This window comes from Pyxicephalus adspersus, chromosome 1, assembly GCF_032062135.1.
Source record: "Pyxicephalus adspersus chromosome 1, UCB_Pads_2.0, whole genome shotgun sequence".
NCBI lineage: Eukaryota > Metazoa > Chordata > Amphibia > Anura > Pyxicephalidae > Pyxicephalus > Pyxicephalus adspersus.
The window spans coordinates 2,045,188-2,070,715 of NC_092858.1; the positions used below are offsets into that span (position 1 = coordinate 2,045,188).

The window sequence follows — 25,528 nt, forward strand, 5'->3', positions numbered from 1 at the left end:
AGGGGGGTCCAGGAAGATAATCCAGTGTGGGGCCAGGAATTTCTGATTTTGGCCCTGGGGTCCAGTGATCACTGGATCATCAGACTTTTCAGAGATATGTTCATTGCTGAATCTGCATTACTACTTTCAATGGTGACTTACCGGTTACAATGTAACCTGCAGGAATAATGCATTCTGCTGCTCTGGTTACTGTTTCTGATAGGTTGACATTTATACAGAAACATTGCACATATAATTTGTCTGTAACAGTAATATAATATTTATACCATAATAAAACATTATTTATGATAATAATAATAATAATAATAATATATTATAGTGAAGCATATTGTGTGTAATCATTTGCAATTCCCCTTTCAGAACTACATTTCCCATCATGCATTAGTGGCATCTACGCACACGCTGCTGGTTGTCCAGTCGAACGATCTAAATATACGTAGTGACGTCAAACGTAGCGGCGTGAGAGTCACTGGCGGCGGCCATCTTGGTGTTTCACGCTTTGACAGCCTGTTTTTATTTTGCTGGTTCCTCTCATGTGGGGCTCCCGAGTGTCCGGGCTCGGTATATCCCGGCTCCTCGCCCCCCACCAGGGCTTAGCACCCAGGGTCGGTAGAGCGGGGGCTCCGGGGTGGCGGATAGCAGCTACAAGCCATGGAGTGCTGGGGTTTCAGACAGACAGCAGGGGGCGCGCTGGGTTTATCGATCTGTCAGATCTTTACTCAGGCGGCAGACTGCGGTTTCAGCGGACGGACACCAGAGGGCGCGCTGGTCTTTGTAATACGTCGACGTGCAGCATAACGAGCAGGGTGCACTTGCATAATTCTGACAGTAGATGGCGCGCTGGTTCTACCAGTTTGACGTATGCGTGCCTAGAGGACCAACTGCTGCTCCTCAAATACACCAATGGGGGGCGCCAGAGAGGCTATGGACAGAATAACGTGAACCCCAACTCAAAACCTTCACTTCCCCTGTTTATAGCTGCCAGCTTGTTTGCTTATTGCTACAGCAAGGGAAATCCACATAAGGGTAATGCTATAAAAGGTTTATCTTATTCTCTGATTAAATGATTTCTACTAAAGTGGGGCATGTTATAATAATAATATTTTAGACTCAGGATGTTGTATGTAATATACATTGAAGCATCCGTGGTGTGTTATTGTCCTCCTCTCTCCTGTTGTCTGTGTGTGTAACGGAGATCTCTGTCCCCAGGTGAGCAGCTGCTGGAGGCGGCACGGACCGGCAACTTCCAGGATGTGGACAGGTGAGTGGTGATCCTACCCTCTTCCCTCCGGCCTCGCCCCCTCCAAACCACTACAAGGAAACAACATGAACTCTCCGGTACTTCCTGGTATGGGGGGTCATGTGACTCTTCTCATGTCACAGCTCTGGGTGCCTATAGGCCTAGTCATGAGGGGGTGGGGAGGAGCTTTATGACATCACCGACCTAAAGCTAACTAATGGGGGGGCAGCGGATGGTGGTTGTGTGGAGTTAAAAACTTTTTCTGTTCTTGATAAGTAGGCCAATGCCTTTCAGGGGTTCAGTGACCCCCCTTTTATCAGGGCTCCTCTTCTGCAATCCAAGTGGCCTTGTACCACCCCCTGACCCTTCTGAACCCCTGAATGCGTGGGGATTTTATTCACACTTCCTGTTTGCACGTCTAGCGTTTGTTAGCCAATCCAGAGCTGCTTCGACCTTTACCCCCAGAAGTGATTGGTGAGCGGCCCATCCAACATAAATGACCTGGATGTCATTAGTCAATATTGCCAGCAGGGGGCGGGTGCAGCTCAGGTAAATTTATGGCAATAGTCCCTTGTACAGGGGGCAGCCAGTCTCTGGAACTGTAGGTACCGCCATTGTTTTTGGGTTGGTATGTCATGAAGAGAAGACAACTTATCTCTGTGTGTATTTTCTAACCCGATGATTCACATTTCAGGTTACTGCAGGAAAAGGTGGACCCCAACATTCGGCACAAGCTGGGGTGGACCCCCCTCATGGTGGCAGCGATGGCGAGAAATCACAGGTACGCAAACTTTGGATGCTTTTAGTTGGTGCCAACTTCTGTCAGCCTATGCGGCCCGAAGTGCTGCCCTTCAGTTGAGGGTGGAGCTTAGAAAACAGCCTCTCATTGGTCGGGAAGCTTTCTGATTGGCGGCCCCTCTTAGCTCATTGCTGGGGAAATCTTTGAAATTAAAATCCTCTAGAAAAGTCCATAGGGATGGCAGACTAACCAATCAGGAGATGATTTCTCCTTATGTGAAAATACCCCAAAACCCGAGAAACAAACCAAGGGCTGCACCTCTGTTAAGCTGAGGGTGCTGGCTGCAGATTTAGGTTCCTGGACCCTTTTTCACATTTTTACCTTCTCCCTTCCACATGTGGTGGGCTGAGGGTCCTGTTGGCCCTATATTCAGTCCGATGGGAGGAGGTATCACTTGGTTCAACTGGACTTCCAATGGCAATCCTTGGCGCTTGTCCTCTTAGTCCTCTTAGCTCTGTTATATGTAGATGTCACCTACACCAGAATTCGGTGACACTCCCCATCCCCCCCCCCCCCCCCCCCCCCGGCCCATATTTCATATCTTACATGGCCCCGGCCCTGGGCTCTCCACCAACGGAGCCCAGTCTTTATGCAGGTGACCCTTAAAGAGAACCTGTTGCCTGTTCATAGCCAGCACATCCATTGAATGTGGGTGTGGGGGAGCATGTGACCTCCTCCCATGATGCACTGCTTTCTTCTAGCGGCCAGTTACCAGAATGAACAGCACCAAGAAGGCACCTCGCCCATCCTGTGTAAGCTGCACCAGACTCAGTACAACCCCAGGAAAGCCCAAGGAAGGCAATAAGTGGGCTGGAGGTGTCCTTTAAAGAGACTTACTTACTGTGCCTGCAACAGGTGGGAGCAGAACTAGGTATGGGGTTAAACACATATTATATAGCACCAACATATTACGCAGCACTGTACAATGTCTACAGTCATGCCACTAGCTATCCCTTAAAGGAGCTCACAATCTTTTTACCCTAACTGCATGGGGGAAGCCAATTGACCTAACTGCATGTTTTTGGGAGGAAACTGGAGTACCCGGAGGAAACCCACACAAACATTGGGAGAACCGGCAAACTCCCTGCGGACAGAGCCCAGGCCGAGATTCCAGCCTGGGACCCAGCGCTGCAAAGGTCAGAGTGATGATCACTAAAGGAGCCCCTCTATATCTTTGTCTGGATGGGGCCTGTTCATTTAAAGATCCAGGAACCTTTTTGTTTGGTACTGTAAGTTAATATTAATATTATACAGTATTTATATAGCACCATCATATTACGCAGCTTTGTACAAAGTCGATAGTCGTGCCACTAACTGTCCCTCAAAGGAGCTCACAATCTAATGTCCCACCAAGTTTTGCTGGGATTTATAATGTTGAGATAAAACAATACTTGAGGGGGTTCCCCTTTATAAAGATTTGAAATCCGTTGTTGTTCCCAGGGTGATCAGTCGTCCCTTCTGTCAAATCTAACAAGACCTCCGCCTCCCCTGGAAATGTTTGCCGTCCCCCCTGGCCGATCTCAATCCGTCTCACTGAAAGAAATCCAATTTCTGGTCAAAGCACCGGTGACTTTTGATGTTTTCGCAAGTTCATAAGTGACAAAAAGGAGGCAAATGACTTGGGACAACACAGGATTAGGTCCCAGCTGGACAATAGGTGGATATCCGCTCTTCGGGGGCCCAGAGCTCCCCCCCCATGTGGCGAGTTCGTGTGTGGCGCGAGGGGTTTGACAAGATGCTTCCGTGACAAAATCAATGCCCCTTCAAGGTCGTCCCTTTAAGAGGCTTTCTGCTGTTTGTTTAACTTTCATGTTCCAGCAGCCGCCCTCATATTGCGTCCAGCGGCTGAGAGGGGAGGACAATGGCTGCCCAATGGACTGTGAAGGTTGTTGACTTTGGCCAGTGCTCGGCCGAGCGGGACCAAGGAGAAAAGACAGCGGGGAGGAGGTCGGCGACACACAAGTGTCACCCCGACCAGGACGAGTCAATACTTCCCGTGTCATAGGAGCACCAAGGTGTGAAGATTGTGCCTGAGGAAATATAATGTTCTATAGAAATCCTGTTACTTCCTGCGCAGATTATTAAAGGCAATTATCAACCACAGCCTGTAGCACGGGTCACATGACCAGCCCGCACTTTTACCTGGAGCTGTCACCAGCAAGGTTGGGTCACGTGACCAGACAGCTCATTTGCCTGGGGCTGAGACACCTTAGCCCAGGTAATGAAGAGTTAAGGGAAGGTGAGCATTGCCTGAGGCCGGTGGTCACCACATACTGGGAGAATCGCTGCTGAGTGACCCCAGCTGCTGGCAAGGTGTTGGTGTTATCGACTGACCTTTGTGTCCAGAGGATCAATACCGTCCACCTACCTCTCATTCATTGCAAGATGGCAGCTCTGCCCTCTGCTCCAATCACAATCCAGGGTCCAGCTTTAAAAGTCAACCTCAGACTTGTGTGGTCACCGGAACAGGATGAGTGAAAGAGAGACAGCAGTGAAAGATTTAAACATCGATTCTGAGCGCTGTCTGTGTCCCCATTAAATAACAATCGCCTGGCCTTGTGTTCTGCTCATTCAGAAGCTGGGAGACAGCTTGTGTGATCCGGCAGTGAAAAAAAATCATTTTAAAGCTAAAATCGGTGCTGGAAATTTTAGTATTTCGCTCCATAGGCACCAAATGCATTTTCAAACCCAGATATTACCTTGTATAAGTAGTAGTGGTATCAGGGTGCTAAAATGTGGGAGGGGCCCAGCAAACTCCACCCACTACAGGCTGTCTGTAAAGAATTAGAGGAGGGGCGGAGACAAGACCAGACACTCCACACAAGGAGAGAGCAGCAGAGACCGGTCTGTACTACAGGAAGCTGTCACCCCAGATCACTGAAATGGGGGGAGGGCTGTAATGAAGGGGAGGCCGGAGGGCAGAATTAATGCAGGGAAGGCCAAAGGGCAGGTTTAATACTTCGTACATTATCTTGTTGTAAACGTTTTTGTGGCTCATTGGTCTTTGTTGTCCCCGCAGCATTGTCAGGTCCTTGCTACAAGCCGGTGCGGATCCGAACCTGGGAGATGAGTTTGCCAGTGTGTATGAGACAGCCAAGGAGAAGAATATGCACTCGCTGGAAGGTACGGGGGGTATTAATAATTCATATCTACATATCTAACCCAGTGGGGTCAGGCCAGCAGAGCCGCGACCACAGCGCTGACCTTCAAATTTTGGTCTCTGGGTCTGTGCCTTGGCGCCACCTAGCAGATGATATTTCTGTGTCTCTTCTCTTGGGGATTTGATTGGTAAAACCTTTGAATCCCTCCTGTGCCCATTATAAGGGGCTCTCACAAACCCTGATCTGAGTACCTGGGTCCAGTATACCCACTGTGCCCATTATAGGGAGTGCCTCCCTTCCTGATCTAAATACCCGGGTCAGTACAGCACTGTGCCCATTATAGGGAGTGCCACCATCTCTGATCTGAGTACCTGGGTCCAGTATACCCACTGTGCCCATTATAGGGAGTGCCTCCATCCCTGATTTGAGTACCCGGGTCAGTACAGCACTGTGCACATTATAGGGAGTGCCACCATCCCTGATCTAAATACCCCGGTCTGTACACCCACTGTGCCCATTATAGGAAGCGCCACCATTTCTGATCTGAATATCTGGGTCACTACAGCACTGTGCCTATGATAGAGAGTGCCACCATCCCTGATCTAAATACCCGGGTCTGTACACCCACTGTGCCCATGATAGGGAGTGCCACCATCCCTGATCTGAGTACCCGGGTCAGTACACCCACTGTGCCCATTATAGGGAGTGCCACCATACCTGACCTGGGTACCCGGGTCAGTACAGCATTGGGCACATTATAGGGAGTGCCACCATCTTTTTGGTGAATTTCTAAAAAGACCGATGCTGAGCTGTGCGGTCAGGTGATGTCATAGGTAAGGTAGCCCCGCCTACCTGCAGTAAGTCACACCTGTGTGGGAGTGGCTTGGATGGCGGATTATTGCTCCCTACAGGAAGTGAGCGGGGGTCATTTTATATAGTAAATGTCACCTCTGCCTGTCCTTTGTGCCCCCCATATCGCCGCTGACCCCACATATTTTACAACCCTGCTCGGTGAAGCGGATGCACGCAGCAGCCGTACAATTTTCCATCTCCCTGTCAGGAACGTTTTGGCTCTTTGTAAATATTGTGACAAAGAAACACAAAGCGGTTATTATTATGGAAATGTGCGTCTGCCTTCCCGACTGTTTATTTCGACGTGGAATAATTTCATGGTTGTCGTGGGAAGAGCGTCAAGTCTTTATCGCTGCCAGGCCATCTTATTTTTCAGCAGCCACGTCTGAAGCTTAATGAGCGCTCCGCTTGCCTGATGCAGGACAATACCGACGCCGGCACATGCATCACATAATCTGGGCTGTGCAGTGCCGGCCTTGCGGGTTAGAGACATGGAATGATAAAAGGTGAACATGAGGCCACAGGTCGGCACTGGCAAAGCTTACAAGGATATTCCTGTGTGCTGCTTAGCATTAAAGAGCACCTGTCATTAGACAGGCTCTGATTATAGTCTATAGGTTGGTATGTGGTAGGTTCAGCCTTGCTGCAGTCTACATTGATTTTTGTATAGGGATGTCCACTCTTCTCCCCAGGCCTTTTTAGCTGGGTGCACCACCCAGAACTTTTCAGTAACCACCTGCCTTTTTTTGGGTGGGTACTAAAAAGTTGGGTCACAATACCTCTGCCACCACCCACCTACAGCTTTTTCCCACCCAGCTTAAAAACATTTCTGGGGAGAATACAGGTAGGAGGTCTCTCCAAGTCCGCGGTTCTCCGGAATGGGGGAGTGGTAACTGTACCACAACCCCATGGCCACAGACATGTGAATTTATTTTTTTCATCCATAGATGAGATCAGAAGAGCTGATTATCATCCCTGCTCAAGGACTGCTGGGACAAATTAGTCAGCACTGCAGAGAGAGGTTTTTCGTAACTCCTAGGTTAGGGTTTATGATGCTCCAGGTTGGTGGGGCTGCCCATTGGATTAAATAACCAATGGGGATACCCCCCTAACCCAATGATTTAAAAAATCCTCCCTAATCCCCCCTGAACTGAGGTCACATGATGCAGAGATTTTGTTCTTATGCACTGCAGAATAGAAGGGTCACATCCCCGGCTGATAACATGAGTTCCCCCCATTGGTGTTATTCACATGGGGCCCTGAAGACTCCAGAGCATGCTACAAAGTTACAATGCTGCAATCTAAACACTGCTGGAGAAGTGACTGAGGAAATGCTTCTGCTGTCCGCAGCAGACTGATGACATCATCTCAGCCTAAGTCACTGAATGGAGAGGAAGAATGATAACCGGTGAAGGTTTTCTAATACTGTTGTGTATTGTGCCGCATCAGCAGACTTAGAGGGGAATGGCATTTTACAGCAATCAACGTTTGTAAACCCGGCAGCATCTATTTTGCAGGCTGGACCTCTGATCGTCAGCTCTTGGGCCCGGCCGTTGTTATTGTTGTCTGAGAAGCAGAGCAGCCTCCCTCCCCGCACACACACACATATTTCTATTTCATAAAAGCATCCAAACAGCGGCATCAGGAAAAATATATTACAGACATTTGCGGGGCCGGCAGCGAGCTGAAATTTTCCAGGCGTTCTGGTGATGGATGGGAGGAGAGGCTCCCCCTGACGCTTTATCGAGTTTACCATCATAATGTCCCGCGCCGGTATTTCTTACAGATGATGACTGAGCTGTCAGGGAGGAGGGGGGGGGAACAGACACCCAATAATAATATGACTTTAATCTTTTTACCTCCCTCCTGCCTAGTATCTCAGATTCATCTTCCCTGACACACAGCACTCATCCCCATTCTTCTATTAACCCTTTACAGAATATCACCGCTGCCGCGTCTGACGTATGGAAGATCTCTGAATGAGACCTATATACCAATACAACGATCAATATTTATGTGTACACTGATCTATTTACCAATAATTGATCAATATATATGTGTACACCGAACTATATACAGATACATTGATCAATATATATGTGTACGCTGATCTATATACCGATACATTGATCAATATATATGTGTACGCCGATCTATATACCGATACATTGATCAATATATATGTGTACACTGATCTATATACCAATACAATGATCAATATATGATCAATATATATGTGTACGCCGATCTATATACCGATACATTGATCAATATATATGTGTACACTGATCTATATACCAATACAATGATCAATATATATGTGTACGCCGATCTATATACCGATACATTGATCAATATATATGTGTACACTGATCTATATACCAATACAATGATTAATATATATGTGTACGCCGATCTATAAAACGATATATTGATCAATACTTATGTGTACACCGATCTATATACCAATACATTAATCAATATATATGTGTACACTGATTTATAAACCGATACATTGATCAATACTTATGTGTACACAGATCTATATACAGATACATCTATCAATATATTTGTGTACACAGATCTATATATTGTATATCCTGATTACTTACCATATATGCAAATTACAAAATGATCTACACAGAGCAGGATATGTTCATCTTCTACAATGGCTGTTTTTAATATATCACCCACAACACATCTATACACTGATCTCTGAACAATATATGAATATACTGATCTCTGAACGATATATGAATACACTGATCTCTGAACAATATATGAATACACTGATCACTGAACAATATATGAAATACTGATCACTGAACGATATAGGAATACACTGATCTCTGAACAATATATGAATATACTGATCACTGAACAATATATGAATACACTGATCACTGAACAATATATGAAATACTGATCACTGAACAATATATGAATACACTGATCACTGAACAATATATGAAATACTGATCACTGAACAATATATGAAATACTGATCACTGAACGATATAGGAATACACTGATCACTGAACATCGTCGTTCATTTCCATCAATAAAAATTCTCTGCACTGTACGAGTCACATATGAATGATGTCTGGATTCTGTGAATTGGCTAAATATTTGTTACTTCTCCTTGCTCCAATTACACGTGACTGTCAGAGCTGCACTTCAGTGAGCAATCACTACTATTCCTTGGTTTTTGGGGGTAAAATCCCCCTGAGAGTAGCACAGAGTGACTTTGCTTTATTGTGAATGCGGTGAGCTGCGCTGGGATTGAAGCAAAGTTGTACAAGTCACATTGCAATTCATTCATCCCCTGCAGCTGTCAGGCCAGCCACACATAGGAGCCACACTTTGTATACCTGAACTAAATGCTAGCAAAGTATTCTTGTTATTCCAGTCTAATAAAGTGGAAACATTTGAACTTTTTACTACTTTATCTTTGTGGGTATTTTAAAGAGAACCTGTCTGAAGCTCTACAAGTTTTCATGAATGCTTTTTTGGCATTTCCCAATATACAGAAAAGTTCCACCATCACTAAACTCCAGTCAGTGACAGCACCCATGCCAAGATAATCAGTCTGCTGCAGGCAGGTGAAAGCATTTTCTAAGTCTCTCAGTGATCAGACTGCTCTGGTACTCTTTTGGGTTTGATAACTGTGAGCATTTTGATTGGCCAGGCCAGAATGATAACTCCTGCACATGTACAGCTCGTTGTACATTATTATTAATAAACAGTAATTAAATAGCACCAACATGTTACACAGCGCTGTACATTAAATAGGGGTTGCAAATAACAGACAGATACAGTGACACAGGAGGAGGAGAGGACCCTGCCCCGAAGAGCTTACAATCTACATTATATAAAGATTGCATACAGACAGTCAGTAGTATGTGGAGAAGAGACCTCATCTGTCCTGCAATAACAAGCTTGTTTATAATTAGATCCCTTTTAATATAAAATCTGCTATTAGGTCTGCTTATGTTTTCAGTATGGTGGCAGCAATGCATACACATGTGCAGTCTCTATTTCCGGGCCGCTGGCCCCGGCAGGTGTACGTATGGCTGTGCACAATGGATATCAATGTTCCACACATTAGCGCTGGTTACCATTGATCCGATCCTGCGGTGTCTGCTGCCCGATGGCTTACTCTGCTTCCTGTGGCTGAATTCAGCTGTTAATGGAAATTATCTGCCCGCAGAAGCATGTAAAAAGCTGCAATGATCGTGCAGACCCAAGCATAGGGGTGGTGGGACCCCCCCATAATGGGTACAGTAGGTGTGGAGACCCTCTGAATGGGCACAGTAGGTGTGCAGACCCAGGCATAGGGATGGTGGGACCCCCTTATAATGGGCACATTAGGTGTGGAGACCCAGGCAATAGGGATGGTGTAAACCCCTTAGAATAGGCACAGTAGGGGTGCAGACCCAGGCATAGGGATGGTGGGAACCCCTCATAATGGGCACAGACCTGGGAACTCAGAGATTAAGGAAAATGTCACAATATTTCATTCTCCAGCATACACTGGAGTATCAGTTTAGATGGAATGGCCCTTTAATTCTCTGCATACATTGGCTTTGCCCTCACCAGTCTTTTCTTTGCTTCTTTCACTTGAGTTCCACTTTACCCCAATGCACGGATCCCTGGCAGCAGAGGGGGTGGGGTGGCTATGATGGGGCAGATCAGTAACACTGATTGTTAATGGCACCGCCAAACAAATCACTTCCAGATAAATAATATAAAATCTGTCAATATTCCCATTTATCCTCCCGAAGTCCGGTGGCCTCTCATTCTTCATATCCTGGGGGTTTATTAACATGTCACCATGCTGTGTACACGATGTGTATTCTGTGATCATGGAGGGTGACACCGAGGTTAAGAGGCAACAATTCTGCTCTTCTCTGGTGTCAGCGAGCGTTTGACCTCCCGGGGTGACGGAGCAAAGAGCAATCAGCCCCCAGGCAGAGATATAATGGATTCTTCCAGTGCTAATCACCGGATAATCTGTGCGATACCAGACCCAGTCATCCTGTTATTATTCATTTATATATCTCTGACATATACCGCAGTGCTGTACAGAGATCACTGAGCCAGTCCCATCAGTCTCTGTACAGAGGAGCTGACACTCTAATGTCCCCCCACCGGGGGGAATGTTTTTGATTCAGCAAGTAAAACAAATAATTATTCCAAGTCTTGTTATAGAAATCAGCCACAGTCTGAGTAGAAAAGTCTGTCTCTGCCAGCATGATACTTGTTCTCTGTGTGAAAGCAGCGGTCCCTCTGCAGAGGTCTGACACTCTCATAGGGGGATTTTGATGTTTGCAGATTGTAAAGCTTTGAATCAAAATCAGCAGGTAGCATGCAACCCATAAGATCCTCTTCAGATCTTCTCCTGGCTGTCGGTGGTCTTCAGTAATGGAGGGAGTGAAGCTGATGTAAGGAAGCCAGCGTCATTCTCTGCATCAATACACTGTGATTGCAGGGCCCCCTCATTGGACCGGTTCATCAAGCTGATCACAGTACCTCCTAGGTGCCATTCAGCCCGGAAGACTGAGGACATCATGTGGTAGAAAGGATTATTGCAGAGGACAGAGTCGGAAAGGAGGTGAGTATTGCAGCTGCTGCACTGTTGCGTTCAGTAATTCCTCTCATAGTGTAATGATTGCACAGCTGAGTGCAGCCTTCACCTTGTATAGGAGCTCCGTGTGTAGAGCTATCACAATTTGTTCTGGTAATCCAATAACACCTTTTCTGTCCTACAGTGACAACGCTCATTCGGAAAGAGCAGATTTGTCACCCCAGGACTTCAAAACACCACCCCTCTTCTCTTATAGTGGAGATAGGAGTTCTGATGTGTGAGTTTGTCAGCCTCCTTGTGGTTGCAATAAAGTTTATTGAAAAGGTGTTTAAATACAATGATACAATGTAACAATTGAATCTTCAGGTTCACATATGTGAATGTAAATACAGCTCATGGAGCACACCAGTGCATGAAGTACGATTGTGTGAATCATTGCAGCATTTGGGGTCATTATTAAAGTTTGCTGAATTTCTTTTGTTTTCTTTTATTTTGCACCCGTTCTGTGGAAGGGTGACAACGCTGCCCCTGTAGATTCATAATGTAGGGTGAGCGTTGTCACTGCAGCACAGGAAATGTGTACAAACACGGCTCCTGACATCTGCCACGTATGAAATGTTTGTTTTGGGTTCTTCATTGGGTGAGAGCAGAAGGTGAGGTGCAGCACGGCTGAGCGCCCCGTCCATTGTTCTGCTTCCTCCCCACCTGTCCTCCTCTATCTGCCCCCCCAGGCACTTCCATCTCACCCCGGGCTGCCTAGGCTCAGACCCGGTGATTTAAAGACCATGGCAGCCAGAAATCTGCCCAAAATATCAAAAAGAGATCCGGTATTTTTTATCCTTCTGGAACAAGGTGACAACACCGTCGATCCTGCATGGAAATCACTCATGCGTTGTCACCATACCACAGCAGGGGCATCATTAGAGGATCTCATTGTTAATATGTCAGGGGCGCTCCCGGCATCCCAGGGGTTAAATGCTGGCAGTATAGAGTCACATGACCGAAGCTCTGTAACAACTTTATTGCTTTAATCACTGCGCCTCACAATTTACAGCTCCCTCTGACCGATCAATAGAACCTTCATAACCGCCCAACCCCGTTCATTCACCCAGTGATGGGAACGTGGCCCCCATTGTCTCCTCTCCTGGTGAATGACCTTTTATAAACCTCTTTCTATGACATAGTAAGGACATTGTTATATTTGGGTTCCTAATATTGCAGATTAGCGGTCCTCAGACGCGGCGGCTGCTTGTGTTTCCCTTTCACTTTTTTCATTTTGATCCTGTTTGTAAAAGTTTTAGGTGACAACGTTTGCTCTCTGTACTGTGGTGTTGTCACCCTAGGACAGGAAGTGTTTTAGGATTAAAGAAAACCTCCCCCCATCTTCATTACACTTGGGGGCGTTGCCTTGTAGTTCACCGGACTACAGAGCTCAGACTCTGCACACTGTGCTATATGCTGCATTCACCAGACTGCTGAGCTATATGTTACATTCACCAGACTGCTGAGCTGTGTATGCTGTGCTGTACGTGTATGAGTATTATGAATAAAATGTTATATAGTCTGGTGAATGTAATGTATAACACAGTGTACGGAGCTCAGCAGTCTGGTGAATGTAACGGATAGCACAGTGTATGAGTAATGTGGGGCTGTCACCGCCATAAACTGTTTTCAATAGGCCAGACAGAAACATATTTCCCCAATGAGTGACCTCCCCGCAGCTGCACCACTCGCCCACATTTATCAAATATTATAAGGCGGGGGGGGCCACAGCCCGGGGTGCGGACCAGGTGCCCCCTCCCCCCCTCGCACCGTGGGTGGTGACAAATTGCCCGGTCTATTAAGGGGTCTTAAGGTTGTAGCCCCTTCGGCAGGGGGACAAAAGACAATCTGATCTTTTCAGTGTCACCGCTGCCATCAAAGGGGGCTTTTGTGTCTGTGGCCGGGTCATTGGGGGGGGGGGTCAGGGGGGTTCAGTGATTTGTGACAAACCGACTGATCCGTCCCCACACATTACAACCGGATCGGAGGAATTCCCCAGTTCTGTTTCTGCTCACATTAAAGATCCGTATCGCATTCAATGCACGTTAAGCATTATTGTGGTTTGATTTGAAAGTTTCTCAATCCAACGATTTCATTGGCTGTGACATCCAATCCCCCCCCACCACCACCGTTATCAGTACAAGGATTGGTAGTTGCCCCCATTGGGGGGATTTCTATTGGTTCCTATATGCTGTCAATCCAAATGATAGAATCTGTGACCAATCGCTGCTTTTATATATAAATGTTTTCAGGTTGTTGTCGATTAATGTTATTAAAATTAAAAGAGGATTTATATAGCGCCAACATATTACATAGCCCTGTACATTAAATAGGGAAGGAGAGGACCCTGACCCATAGAGCTTACAATCCAAGGTGGAGGAAGTATCACACAATAGGAGGGAAGATAATTTGATATGAGATTGTACAATCCGTTTGTATTGTGTATGGCTGGGTTGGATGATTCTGTGTGTGGTGCAGTTTATCATCATACTGGAAAATCTCACCGTATCCGATTCGCCTTTTGCCCCCCCCCCCCAGCAATAATAATATTGCTGCCCCTTCTTTATTGCCCCCCGATTGTGTCCGGCCCCCTAGCACCAAAGTCCCCCCTCCCCCCCACCGGTGCTGACACCTCTTTATTGATGTGATTGCTCTTCTCGGACTCGGGGAATCGATCAGCCCTCAGCAGTCGGCTTCTATCAATTATTGCTGCAATTAGTCACCTCGGCGCCGCCATTAACAGGGGGATTAAGCTAATATTGGAGCTGGCCCATCGATCGATCCTCCGCCCGGCTAGGACAGGACAGATAACGGGGCCCCTAGGCTGTCATCAGGCCGGGGAGAAGTTAACACGAGTGCGGCCCCTGATAAACGATGCGTCTTGTCAGCCGGTCCCGGGGAGGCGATCAATGGCGTTATTTCCTGTCCACTTTATGTGCCACACACGGCGGCTCCTTAACCCTCGGTGTGCCGGATCGGCTCTGACACCCCGGCCGTGTTATTCCAGAGCCCCCAATGGGGAGATTTTTCATCACTTCCTGTTTCTGTGACACCCAGTGGGAAAATGTAGTCATCAGAATGTAGGGGACAATAATTGTAATTGGTTTTGTACGATGATTCTCCAGATCTCCCCCATCCAGGTGCCGACCCGTTACAGGTGAACGATATGGGCCACAAACCTGAGGATTACGCCCGAGAGGGAGAGCTGAAGAAGATGCTGAAGGAATGGAAGACCAAGGTGAGCAGCGTTCAGCTGGGAGGAAATTGTAGGGGGGTGGCAGCCCCGGTATTGTCACCCTACCCAAAAACACCCGGGTGGTTACTGTAATGTTCCAGGCGGTGCACCCAGCTAAAAGGAATTTGCAGAATCATGTGACAGGAGGCTGCAGTCCTCTCCAGGAACACATTAAAAAGCCTGCTGATGCCTAATGTTAAATTGGCTACATTGTAACAGTAGTTGGAACACATTATGGGGGGGGGCATGGTTATTTTTTGTGTATTTTTCGTTTCTGTGCCCGTCTTTGCCCCCCAATGTCTCTCTGTACCCCCTCCCCCCGCTTTATAAATAACAACACTGCCAATCAGTGGCAGACAACCTGTTTGTGGCAGGCGCCCGGCACTCGCCGTATTTCTCTGTGCACAGGAGATGAATCTGCTTATAAGATTACGGCGGGCGGTGACGGCCGGGTGATGAACATCCAGCTGGGGGGGACAGGACGCTGGCAGCCGGCAATTCTGCATCGGCTCTCTTCTGGGACTCCCCGGCAATTTATGGCTCATTTTAATCACAGACGAGAATGAATAGACGGAAGTATTTAAAGCAGAGGCGGCTCATACATTTCACCGACACGCCGAGCTGACACGCTCAAACATTTACATTTGTTGTGTCTCCTCCGTGTGTACTGCCCGTGACCCAACAGCGGATCCTGAGAGTGCGGGCCGGGGAAACAATCATCTGGTTCTCATTCTGGGTGGGGGGGACCTACTTTCCGGGACGTCATGGTGGCCCAATGCTGGGTGCTGTTCTCTAGGGGATGGCGCTGTGCTTGTGAATCGCATGAGTGCTCTAATACCCTAAATTTCCCAATACCTCCCATTGTTGCCCTTTTCCCATTACTGACCATCCGATGCCTAGGACTGCGATGTGTCTGAGTGAAGGCGGCCATCTTGGTAGAAGCAGGGCTTTGATTCTCATGTCAGAGCTTCTCCACCAGTGATTGGTGATCTGATGGCTGGTGGGTAATGATAGGGGAGGAGGGGGCTCAGATCACAGAGCAGATGAAGCAGGAAGATTCTTACACTGTAAGACCCCAGGTATTGGCATTACTACACCGAATGAAGTTTACAATGGTGTGTCTCCTTTACTGCGAGAGGAAGGCTTAAGTTGGGCTGACTCTGTATTGGGAGGCCGCGGGGTATCACACAATCTCTGTGTCATGAGAAAATGTTCTTACAATAAACACAATTCCCGATGCACGGTAACACACTGCACTCAGCAATCACTCATCTTCCCATCGCCTGACATCTCATATGAAGCCGCCAGGTCCCAGCAGAGGACCCTCATTGTATGTGTGTGTATAGCTCACCCCCCCAGTACTGCAACATTATAATAATTTATCTTATAATCTCCTGTGACGCTGCTTCCATCACCTCCTTTACAATCCATACAGTGTATCCTCTCCATGGCTGTCACCGAAAGCAACCTTGTACCACATTCAGCACTTTAATTCTGCATTAATGCCTATAGAAATGCATTCAATGGTGTCCTTTACTCAATGATCAATCAATATAGAGGGAAATATGTAACGAGGAGTCTCAGCTTCTCCTCCAGACACAAGCCAGAGCTGGGAACCCTGGCTGGCAATTATATATATAGTAATGTGTGAATATGTAAATGAGCTGCTCAGTGCAAGACCACACCATATTATAGTACTATCAATATATTGGGCCATTGTACCCCCCCCCCTCCACCGGGGATGAGTCCTTGACACCCTAGAACCACCAAGAGCCCTCTGTATTATTTCTGGAAAAGGGCAGGTGCAGAATTGTAGAGTAGGGCAGCACAGCCCCATATTCATAACTTCTACATTAGCCATTTTCTGCCAGGGTTCCTTTTGAGGTTGTAGAGGTTTCTTAAAATTTACCTGCTCCCTGCCCCCCCGCCCCAATCCCCTCTATTTCTGTGACCTGTCCCCCTTCCATCTCCTGTATCTCTGCCACCTGTCTTCTTTCCCTCTCCTGTGTCTCTGCGGCCAGTCCCCGTTTCCTGTCCTCTGTCCCTGTGGCCTGTCCCCCTTACTTCTCCTGTCTCTCTGCGGCCTGTCCCCCTTCCAGCCCATGTGTCTCTGCGGCCTGTCCCCCTTGTATCCCCTGTATCTCTGTGGCCGGTCCCCCTTCCATCTCATGCATCTCTGTGGCCGGTCCCCCTTCCATCTCCTGCATCTCTGCGACCTGTTCCCCTTCCATCTCTTGTGTCTCTGCATATCTCTTCCATCTCTTGTGTCTCTGCGGCCTGTCCCCCTTCCATCTCCTGTCTCTCTGCGGCCTGTCACCCTTCCATCTCCTGTGTCTCTGCGGCCTATATCTCTCCCATCCCTTGTGTCTCTGTGGCCTGTCCCCCTTCCATCTCATGTGTCTCTGCGGCCTGTCCCCCTTCTATCTCCTGTGTCTCTGTGGCCTGTCCCCCTTCTATCTCCTGTATCTCTGCAGCCTGTCCCCCTTCCATCTCATGTGTCTCTGAGGCCTGTCCCCCTTCCATCTCCTGTGTCTCTGCGGCCTGTCCCCCTTCCATCTCCTGTGTCTCTGCGGCCTGTCCCCCTTCCATCTCCTGTATCTCTGCAGCCTGTCCCCCTTCCATCTCCTGTCACCATCCCCAACTCTTTCCATCTACTACAGTCTCCTCCCATGTATAAGCCCTGTAGACACTCCCACTGTAAGCCTTATTTCAGCTCTCATTGTGCAGCTCAGATGTTTGGTTGTTATAATCACTAAATAATAAAATATTAAGTTTGGGGTACGACATAGACCTTGGTCTGACCATGTGTCCTCTTCATTTAGTTTCAGGTGGAGCAGAAGAGGAGGGACCTGGAAGAACGGAGGCGATTCCCCCTGGAGCAGCGCCTGAAGGAGCATATTGTGGGTCAGGAGGGCGCCATCGCCACTGTGGCTGCAGGTAACACCACCACACCTTTTTTGGGCATTTCTTAAAGAGGCGCTCCGCTAAGCTCTCCCATAAACTACAGTTTGACATTCCATTGGTTGCAGTCCAATTCAATCAATTCTTAATTTGTTACAAGGAACCATCGAACCTTCGCCACACAGAGCAAGGCTCACTTTAATGACCAGGTCCCCCTCTGCATATAGAGCCTTTCCCTTTGCCCTCCCACCAGATTCCCCGTACTTCGGGTATGGTGGGTCATGTGAATCTTTTCCACTTTTGACGTGCGGCAGCGTTTGCGTTACGCCTGTGCTTGATCAGGATTGTGCGAATTACAAGAACCAGAGAAGTTCCTCACATATATACAGCGGTACCATATTGCAATCCGAGCAGCACGCGCTGGTCTGCAGGCATTGAGGCAAAGCTAATACAGCTGGGAGCTTTATAGAGCCCTCGTAAAATTCTCCAGATCCCCCCGGTGGCCAATTCCACGGACTTGTCGTGCTCCCCCTCCCCATTTCTAAATATAGGGCATTTCCTCATCCAGCGCGGTTCAGGCTCTCCGGGGCGCCATATTGTGGCTTCATGATTGCTCACCGAGGTGCCATGAAGGTGTCTGAATCTATAGCAGCCGCTGTGACACTACGTGGTGTCTGTAATGTGGGTACATCGGGGTGCGGAGGAGGCCGGTCACAGCAATGGTCCATGTGCAGGACCCACACACGGGACTGAGCAGTGTCCTGGGTGCAGCAAAATAACAATAATAAAGATTTAGGGGAATGGGACGGCTTCTCTGATTAATGTGCACAGTTATCCCAAGTACTCTGCATAACCACTGACTTCCTGTCCTGCAAAGAAACACACAGACCAGGGACAGACATTCTGCATTATGTAGAAGGGGGCCATCCTATATTATTAAGGAGTCAGTGATGTGACTTCAGTCAGTGAAATGACACTTCCTGAGGGCTATAAGAAGTTCTGTATCTTTCTGACCATAGGGCAATGCACAGCAACAAATCCCTTTCTCTCCATGCATATTGTCTCTGTGAGCCGCCATGGGTTATAGGCCCATGAATGGCCAGAGATCATGTGACATTATGACATCTTTCTCATCTGGCTTTATCTGTGAATTCTGATTTTCACTTAATTTTCTGATTTGGCTTTCTTTCCTGTCTTTGCTACCTGAAACCTTTCTTTTACCTGTGTTTCTTCTTCTCCTTACCGTATCTCTGCTTCCTGCCCCCCTTCCTTCACCTGTGTCTCTGCTTCCTGCCCCCTCCTTCCTTCTCCTGTGTTTCTACTTCTTGCCATTTTATCCATCTCCTGTGTCTCTGGGGCCTATCCCCCTCCCGTCTCCTGTTTCTCTGCAGCCTGTCCCCCTCCCGTCTCCCGTGTCTCTGCGGCCTGTCCCCCACCCGTCTCCCGTGTCTCTGCGGCCTGTCCCTGTCTCTGCCGCCTGTCCCCCTCCCGTCTCCCGTGTCTCTGCGGCCTGTCCCCCTTTACGTCTCCCGTGTCTCTGTGGCGTGTCCCCCTTTACGTCTCCCCTGTCTCTGCAGCCTGTCCCCCTCCCGTCTCCCGTGTCTCTGCGGCCTGTCCCCCTCCCGTCTCCCGTGTCTCTGCGGTCTGTCCCCCTTCAATGAATAGGAATGGAGAAGAAATCTTTTGCTTTTAGTAATTTTGCTTTGCAGAGATCTCATGTCACTTCCTGTTGTATTTTCAGGTTAGGAAGTGAATAGATCATTTTTTCTAAATAGACAAAGAGGGTAAAAAACAACAGAATAGCTTCCATTGAGCTCCATTCATTTACCTATGCAGAGCTGCAGGCAGGAGGAAGCATTTCTCCCCCCTCAGTGATCAGACTGCAGCATTGTGGTGGCCAGAACTGCACATAATTGTGTCCTCATTGGAGTAGATGGTGACCCTTGATGATACCATACCAAAGCTGGTGCTGTTATCTCGGTGAGAGGAGATATGTACCTGTAGGGGTCACACTGACATATTACTGAGCATTCTGCACACATTATATAGCGCATCCCCATATTACTGTAGGCCCTATCTTGGTGCTGTCTCCTGGATTTCCTATCTCGGATGTAGCGAGCGATCTATTAGTGCTCCCCCATCATGGGGGGTGGGGTATTACACTCAGCACTGATGTATAGCACCGAGTCCATTCATTGTATCTCCAGCTCGGCTCCCCAGCCGGTTCTGGGTTGTGCCTGCAGGCAGTGCTGGGTAATTGGTGTGGCGTGATGAATGTTGTGTGTCTGTGTGTGACACGGGGTGGTGTCTCTGTACATTAGATCTGTTCTCTTTATGGGCCCCCTGATTGAATTATGGGAAACGTGCCTGAGATCGCCCTCTCCCCGGCAGCCGCGGGATATCGCCGTCCACGGCCGTTGTGCTGCGCTCTCAGCTAAGTGGAAGGGACAGAATTTCATTTAGAGATCTGAAAGCTGATGGCACTGCAGCTGTTTGTGCATGGTGGGGGGGGGTTAACCCCTCGTTCTGTGCTGCCTTTTGATTGGCCAGAAATCTTGCCCATAAATAGCGGACGAGTCGGCATATATTTTCTGTTATTTTCGGGTATAGATAAGGAGGGAAGGGGAGGCAAAGAGGAGCTTGGGGCAAAAATTGAGAAACAGAATTGTTTTGTTGTACAAAAAAAGTCTTCGGATCCTCGTGGGCAGTGTCACACCGAGTCTCCGCCTATCTCAGGTCAGAGTCTGGGATTGCCATAAGTTTGGCTCCTCCCAGTGATGGGTTTGCATTTCGGCATCTCTGGCATTACATGATTGCGATTGGCCAATATCCTTCTATAGCAGATATCAGCAGACCAATATGTTCAGGTTTTGTGTACAACACTGGCGGGAGCCCGGGGCAGGATTTTCTCCAGGAAAAGAAATGGCAGCCATTCTGTTACTCTTCATTCGTCTCAATCAAGATTTCTAATTGATAAGCCACATGATCTCTGAGGGTTTCCCCAAACTTATTGGCATTGCAGATGCTGGCAGTGATATCTCTGGCTTCCTGTGTGTGAGGGAGGAGCCTGAGGGGGCGTGGCTGGGAACCTCTCCTGCATCACAAGCCCGTGTTCCCAGAATACTGAAAGAAGGGAGTGGGGTGCAGACACCAAATTATTGGATGGAGCGACACTTCTCTGGGTGATAGATAGAAACCTGGACAAAGCTGTGAAAAAGTCACTCAGTGAATGAGGCCTCATTACAGGCAGATGAGTGAATGTCCAAGGAAAAGGCTGTGGAGATTCACACGGTGGGGGGGGAGGTTTAGAATTTGGTGTCAGTGTTCCATTACCGGTCCCATGTTATGTACATACAGATCACATGAGCAGATGGGAGACCCCCTGACACCTAGCACAGACTCCTGGGTATCCCTGTGCTGCCATAACACTGATGGTCACATGACCTTCAGGGGTCCAAATGTCAATTACAGCCGGAGCGCCAGGAAAGTTCTTACTTTTTTCTCTAAAGTATAAAAACAAGTGAAAGAATTCATTCAGGATACCGAAATCTGCCCTCCAGTCTCCCCTTAATGAAATCTACCCTCTCAGCCTGCCCTCCAATAAATCTGCTTTCCAGCCTCCCTTCCTTTAAATCTGCCCTCCCCTCCATAAAATCTGCCCTCCAGCCTCCCCTCTGTTAAATTTGCCGTCCAGCCTCCTTTCCATAAAATCTTCCCTCCAGCTCCCCTTTCATTAAATTTGCCCTCCAGCCTCCCATCTTAGAAATCTGCCCCCTGTCCTTCCCTTCAGTCTTGCACCGTTGCACCACCTTCTCTCCTGGACTGAAACTTTTTCCTCTGATTTCACTGCACACTGTGAGCTTCTCACAATGTGCATTAGAAGCTGCAGCAAATCAGAGAAAGCTCCACCTCATTTCCTGACTGGGGGATGTCCAATATCATCTAGCTTCTCCCACTCCAGCCTAACTGCTCCTGCCCCCGCCGCTTTCATTTATTGGATTAGAGCAGAGGTAGGCAAACTCCGACCTTTAGACCGGATACGGCCTAGCTAGTATTTCAGTCCAGCCTAACGCCCCTCTAGTTATTTATTGTTGGATCCGGCCTAATTGAATTGTTGCGTTATTGCGAGTTCCCGCGATATCACCGAGTTCCCGCACAGTTACCCCAATTACTTTGCCTAAAGTGCAGAAGCAACGCGCAGCTACCAGTCACCCCGAACGTCGTGTCTTCAACCCCCAATGGAATGACGAATTGTTCTTCATCCAACGCAGCAACAAAGCCGTGTTTAGTGTGCAACGACACCAACAGCACTATCAGGCGGGCAAATCTCAAGGGGCATTTCCATGCCAAGCATGCGCACACATACAGAGACCACACCGCGGATGAGCAGAAGACTGAGGCTGCTCGCTTGCAGTCACGGTTGGACCTTTCCTTGGACATCTTGTTTCTTCTGGCCTAGTGCGCCTTCCTCACCTCCTGAAATGGCCTAGTAGTCCAAAAAGTTTGCCGATCCCTGGATTAGAGGATGTCCGGCATCTTTTGGCCCCTCCCTCCACAGCCTGACTTCTGGCCCCGCCCCTTTCACTCATTCGATTTGGTGCCTGTGAGGGTCATTGGGGTTTTCGGGAAGATTCTGTGTATGCTGTGTTGTAGTCAGATCACCCCACAACCCCCCTACAGGTACCGATCACCGTTATGTTGGTGCTCCACAGACAACGCCTCTAGAATGATGGCACCATCTTTGCTCAGGCATCATTCAGCTCAATGAGTCATGTAAATCCCGGGCCCTGTGCAGTTCTTTCTCTCTGGGATTTGCTGCAAGGTTACAATGTGCAGTCTGATCACTGGGGGTGGAGGGGACTGAGGAAATGCTTCTCCTGCCTGCAGCAGACTGATGACATCATCAGTGATTGGAGCTAACGAACGGCTTTATAAAATATTTTTTGATGCCAGGTCCTGTTGGGAGTGTTTCCATGCAAAGCAGTAAACATGTTGACCGGTCCTCTTCATTGTATAGCCAATCATATCTCACAATGCACATTCCCCCTCCATAAGGTGGCCGCGCCCGATGGCTCTCCGCACCTCGCACTGACTGCAGCTTTATCGATTTGTGTAAAACAATCCGCAGAATTTATCCGTTCAATATAGCGCTGAAGGGCCGCCATACAAATGTAAGAAATAAAGGCGGCTGGGGGGGGCTTGTTCATTGCTGATACAGAACAAGCAATCCAAGGCATTGATTACCCCGGGGTCACCCACAAAACACCCCACACACCCTCCATATCCTAAAGGGGACCTCTGCTGGAGCAACAGAGCCTTGCAAAATGCTGGTGACTTGTTATGCAGGTCTGCTGACTTTGCTGGCTGCATGCTTGTTGTGTGTCAGTGTGTACCAGGCAGGAAGAGCTGAATCCTGTGGGAGGAGAATTGTTTTACATGAAGGTGACCACGCATTTCCAGTTCTGCAGAATCTGTGCACCTGCTGTGTCACCTGCCCTGAGCCCACTCCTCTGCCACCTATTGGCCTAGACACGCTCACTGAAAGCCTGATTTCAGCTGGTGTGGGGCTACTCCAAGTGGAGGGAGGGGTTTGTATTCTCAATGAACAGATTCACACTCTTTTCTCTTTCTGCTGTCATGAAAAGTGAAAATGATGGCGGAACCAACGTGTAAGCGTTGTCACCATAACAGGAACTGAGTAGAATTCCTCCAGTGGGGACACCAGTGATAGAGACCACTGCACCCTCCTCCTGCTGCAAAGTATAATCAGGTCCTCTTCCATGATAGACTGTGCTGTGTGGCTGAGCTGAACTAATCTCAGCACTGCATGGACAGAAAGATGCTGATGATGATCCTGACATTCTGATTGGTTGAATGGGGCTGGTTTTTCAGTAAAGTCTCTGACATTTTGGTCACTGAGAGTCATTAACAACCCCCAATATCAGTAAATTCTGATATTCCATGATGGGCAAAAATTGTAACCAATAAAGAGCCGTGGAGATGCCAGCCAGTCATTGGGTGAATCACCAGGGGCCCCACTGCCATTTCCTGGTGATCTATTTAGATTACAATGACAGGTTCTCTTTGTTACCCCTTTATACATTGTTATCATTAGATTAATTGTTATTTGTCACCTGTTTGTGGGGCTTATACCCCCTCACCTGCACCTCCCCACCCTCTGCTCTCATGTCCCCCACCAATCACAGGACAGATTACCAGGGGGCCCGCTGCCATTCCATTCCAGTGACAGGTTCACTTTAATACCTAATACATTGTTGTCTTTTCCTCTCTATATAAAGTTGTCCCCTGTGTGTGTGGGTTATCCCCCTTTACCTGCACCCCCCTCCCCCTACTCTCCATTCTCAACCAATCACAGGACATTACCAGGGGCCCCACTTCCATTCCTGGTCCCCCAATGACCCCCTGGTCCCCCAAGGTCCACTTTATTACCCCTTTATACATTGTTACCTTTTCTCTCTCTATATAAATCTGTCCCTGCCCATAACCACCCACCCTCCATTCCTATTCCTCCCCACCAATCACAGGACAAAACACCAGGAGCCCTGCTACCGTTCCTTCTCTCCCAATGACAGGTCCTCTTTAATACCCCTTTATACATTGTTATCATTAGATACATTGATATTTATTTCCTCTATTTGTCACTCCGTTCTCACGCTCTCCCACCCATCCCGGGATTAAAAAGTTAACACAACTCCATACCCCCCCACCCCACCCGTTGGTTTATTTTTGGTTGCGGGTACCTTGCGCGGCCGGCATTCGCCCTTCAGATCTCCCTGAGACAAGGAAAGGGCGCTCCTAACAAGACAATGGCAGGCTGACCCCTCCACTCACCCCTGTCCCCTCTCCACACCCTCCACCCCGCACACCCGTCTCCCCAGCAACCCTGAGTGCACATCCAGGAACACTTGATCCTGCGCAGCCCTCCATATCCATACTAACCTGATTATGGGCGCGCAGGGCACTGGCAGCTAATGGAATTAGGCCCTGTAATGGTCCTGTGGAGTTGGAGTGAGCGCAGAGCAGCGAAGCCTCGTGTATACTTAGTGATAATTAGAGCGGCTTCTGTGGCATTGATTTATAAGGATTTCTCTCTCCTTTCTTCTCCTCCATATGCCGCCCATTTCCAGCCATACGCCGCAAGGAAAACGGCTGGTACGATGAGGAGCACCCCCTGGTCTTCCTGTTCCTGGGATCTTCAGGAATCGGTAAACACTTTTTACTCCACAAATGATTTTTTGTTACAGTAAAAGTGAATAAAAAACATTTTTGTATCCAGGCAGGAAATCTGCTGGTTAGTGGACCTGTCAGTAGTTACAATACAATAAAGTCACAATGGAGAAAGTATCCACCAATCAGAGACTTCCCAGGGCTGTGATGTCATCCAGAAAGGATAAAACTGCAACATTGTAACGATTTTTTAAATCAGCCAACAGCTGCACAGACACCAAGATTTAAATCAGAGTTTTGCTGCCTTTTTAACCCTTCTCATGCCCCCCCTCTCCGATCACAGGACAAATTACCAGGGGCCCCACTGCCATTCCTGGTCTTACAGTGACAGGTTCTCTTTATACCCATTTATACATTGATATCTCTTCTTCTCCCTATATAAATCTGTCACCTGTCTGTGGGGGTTATTCCCCTTCACCTGCAAGGTCCTTAAAATAACTTTCAGGTCTCCAGAGAACGGCTTCTATAATTTTCATATCCACACACAGTATATTAGTGTGTTGGTCAGTGGGAAGAATGTCAC

General features: G+C 48.1%; 1 protein-coding gene across 1 annotated transcript in view; it reads left to right on the plus strand.

The window, feature by feature from the left end:
* Positions 1-465: 465 nt before the first annotated feature.
* The window catches only part of CLPB (ClpB family mitochondrial disaggregase), a 36,974-nt gene continuing 11,911 nt past the window's right edge, over positions 466-25,528 (plus strand). Inside the window, 8 exon segments of the mRNA XM_072398580.1 lie at positions 466-1,026; positions 1,210-1,261; positions 1,935-2,021; positions 5,059-5,171; positions 11,764-11,856; positions 14,747-14,859; positions 17,679-17,793; positions 24,906-24,983. Of these exon segments, the coding sequence (XP_072254681.1) occupies positions 534-1,026; positions 1,210-1,261; positions 1,935-2,021; positions 5,059-5,171; positions 11,764-11,856; positions 14,747-14,859; positions 17,679-17,793; positions 24,906-24,983 (1,144 nt within the window). The 5' untranslated portion in view covers positions 466-533.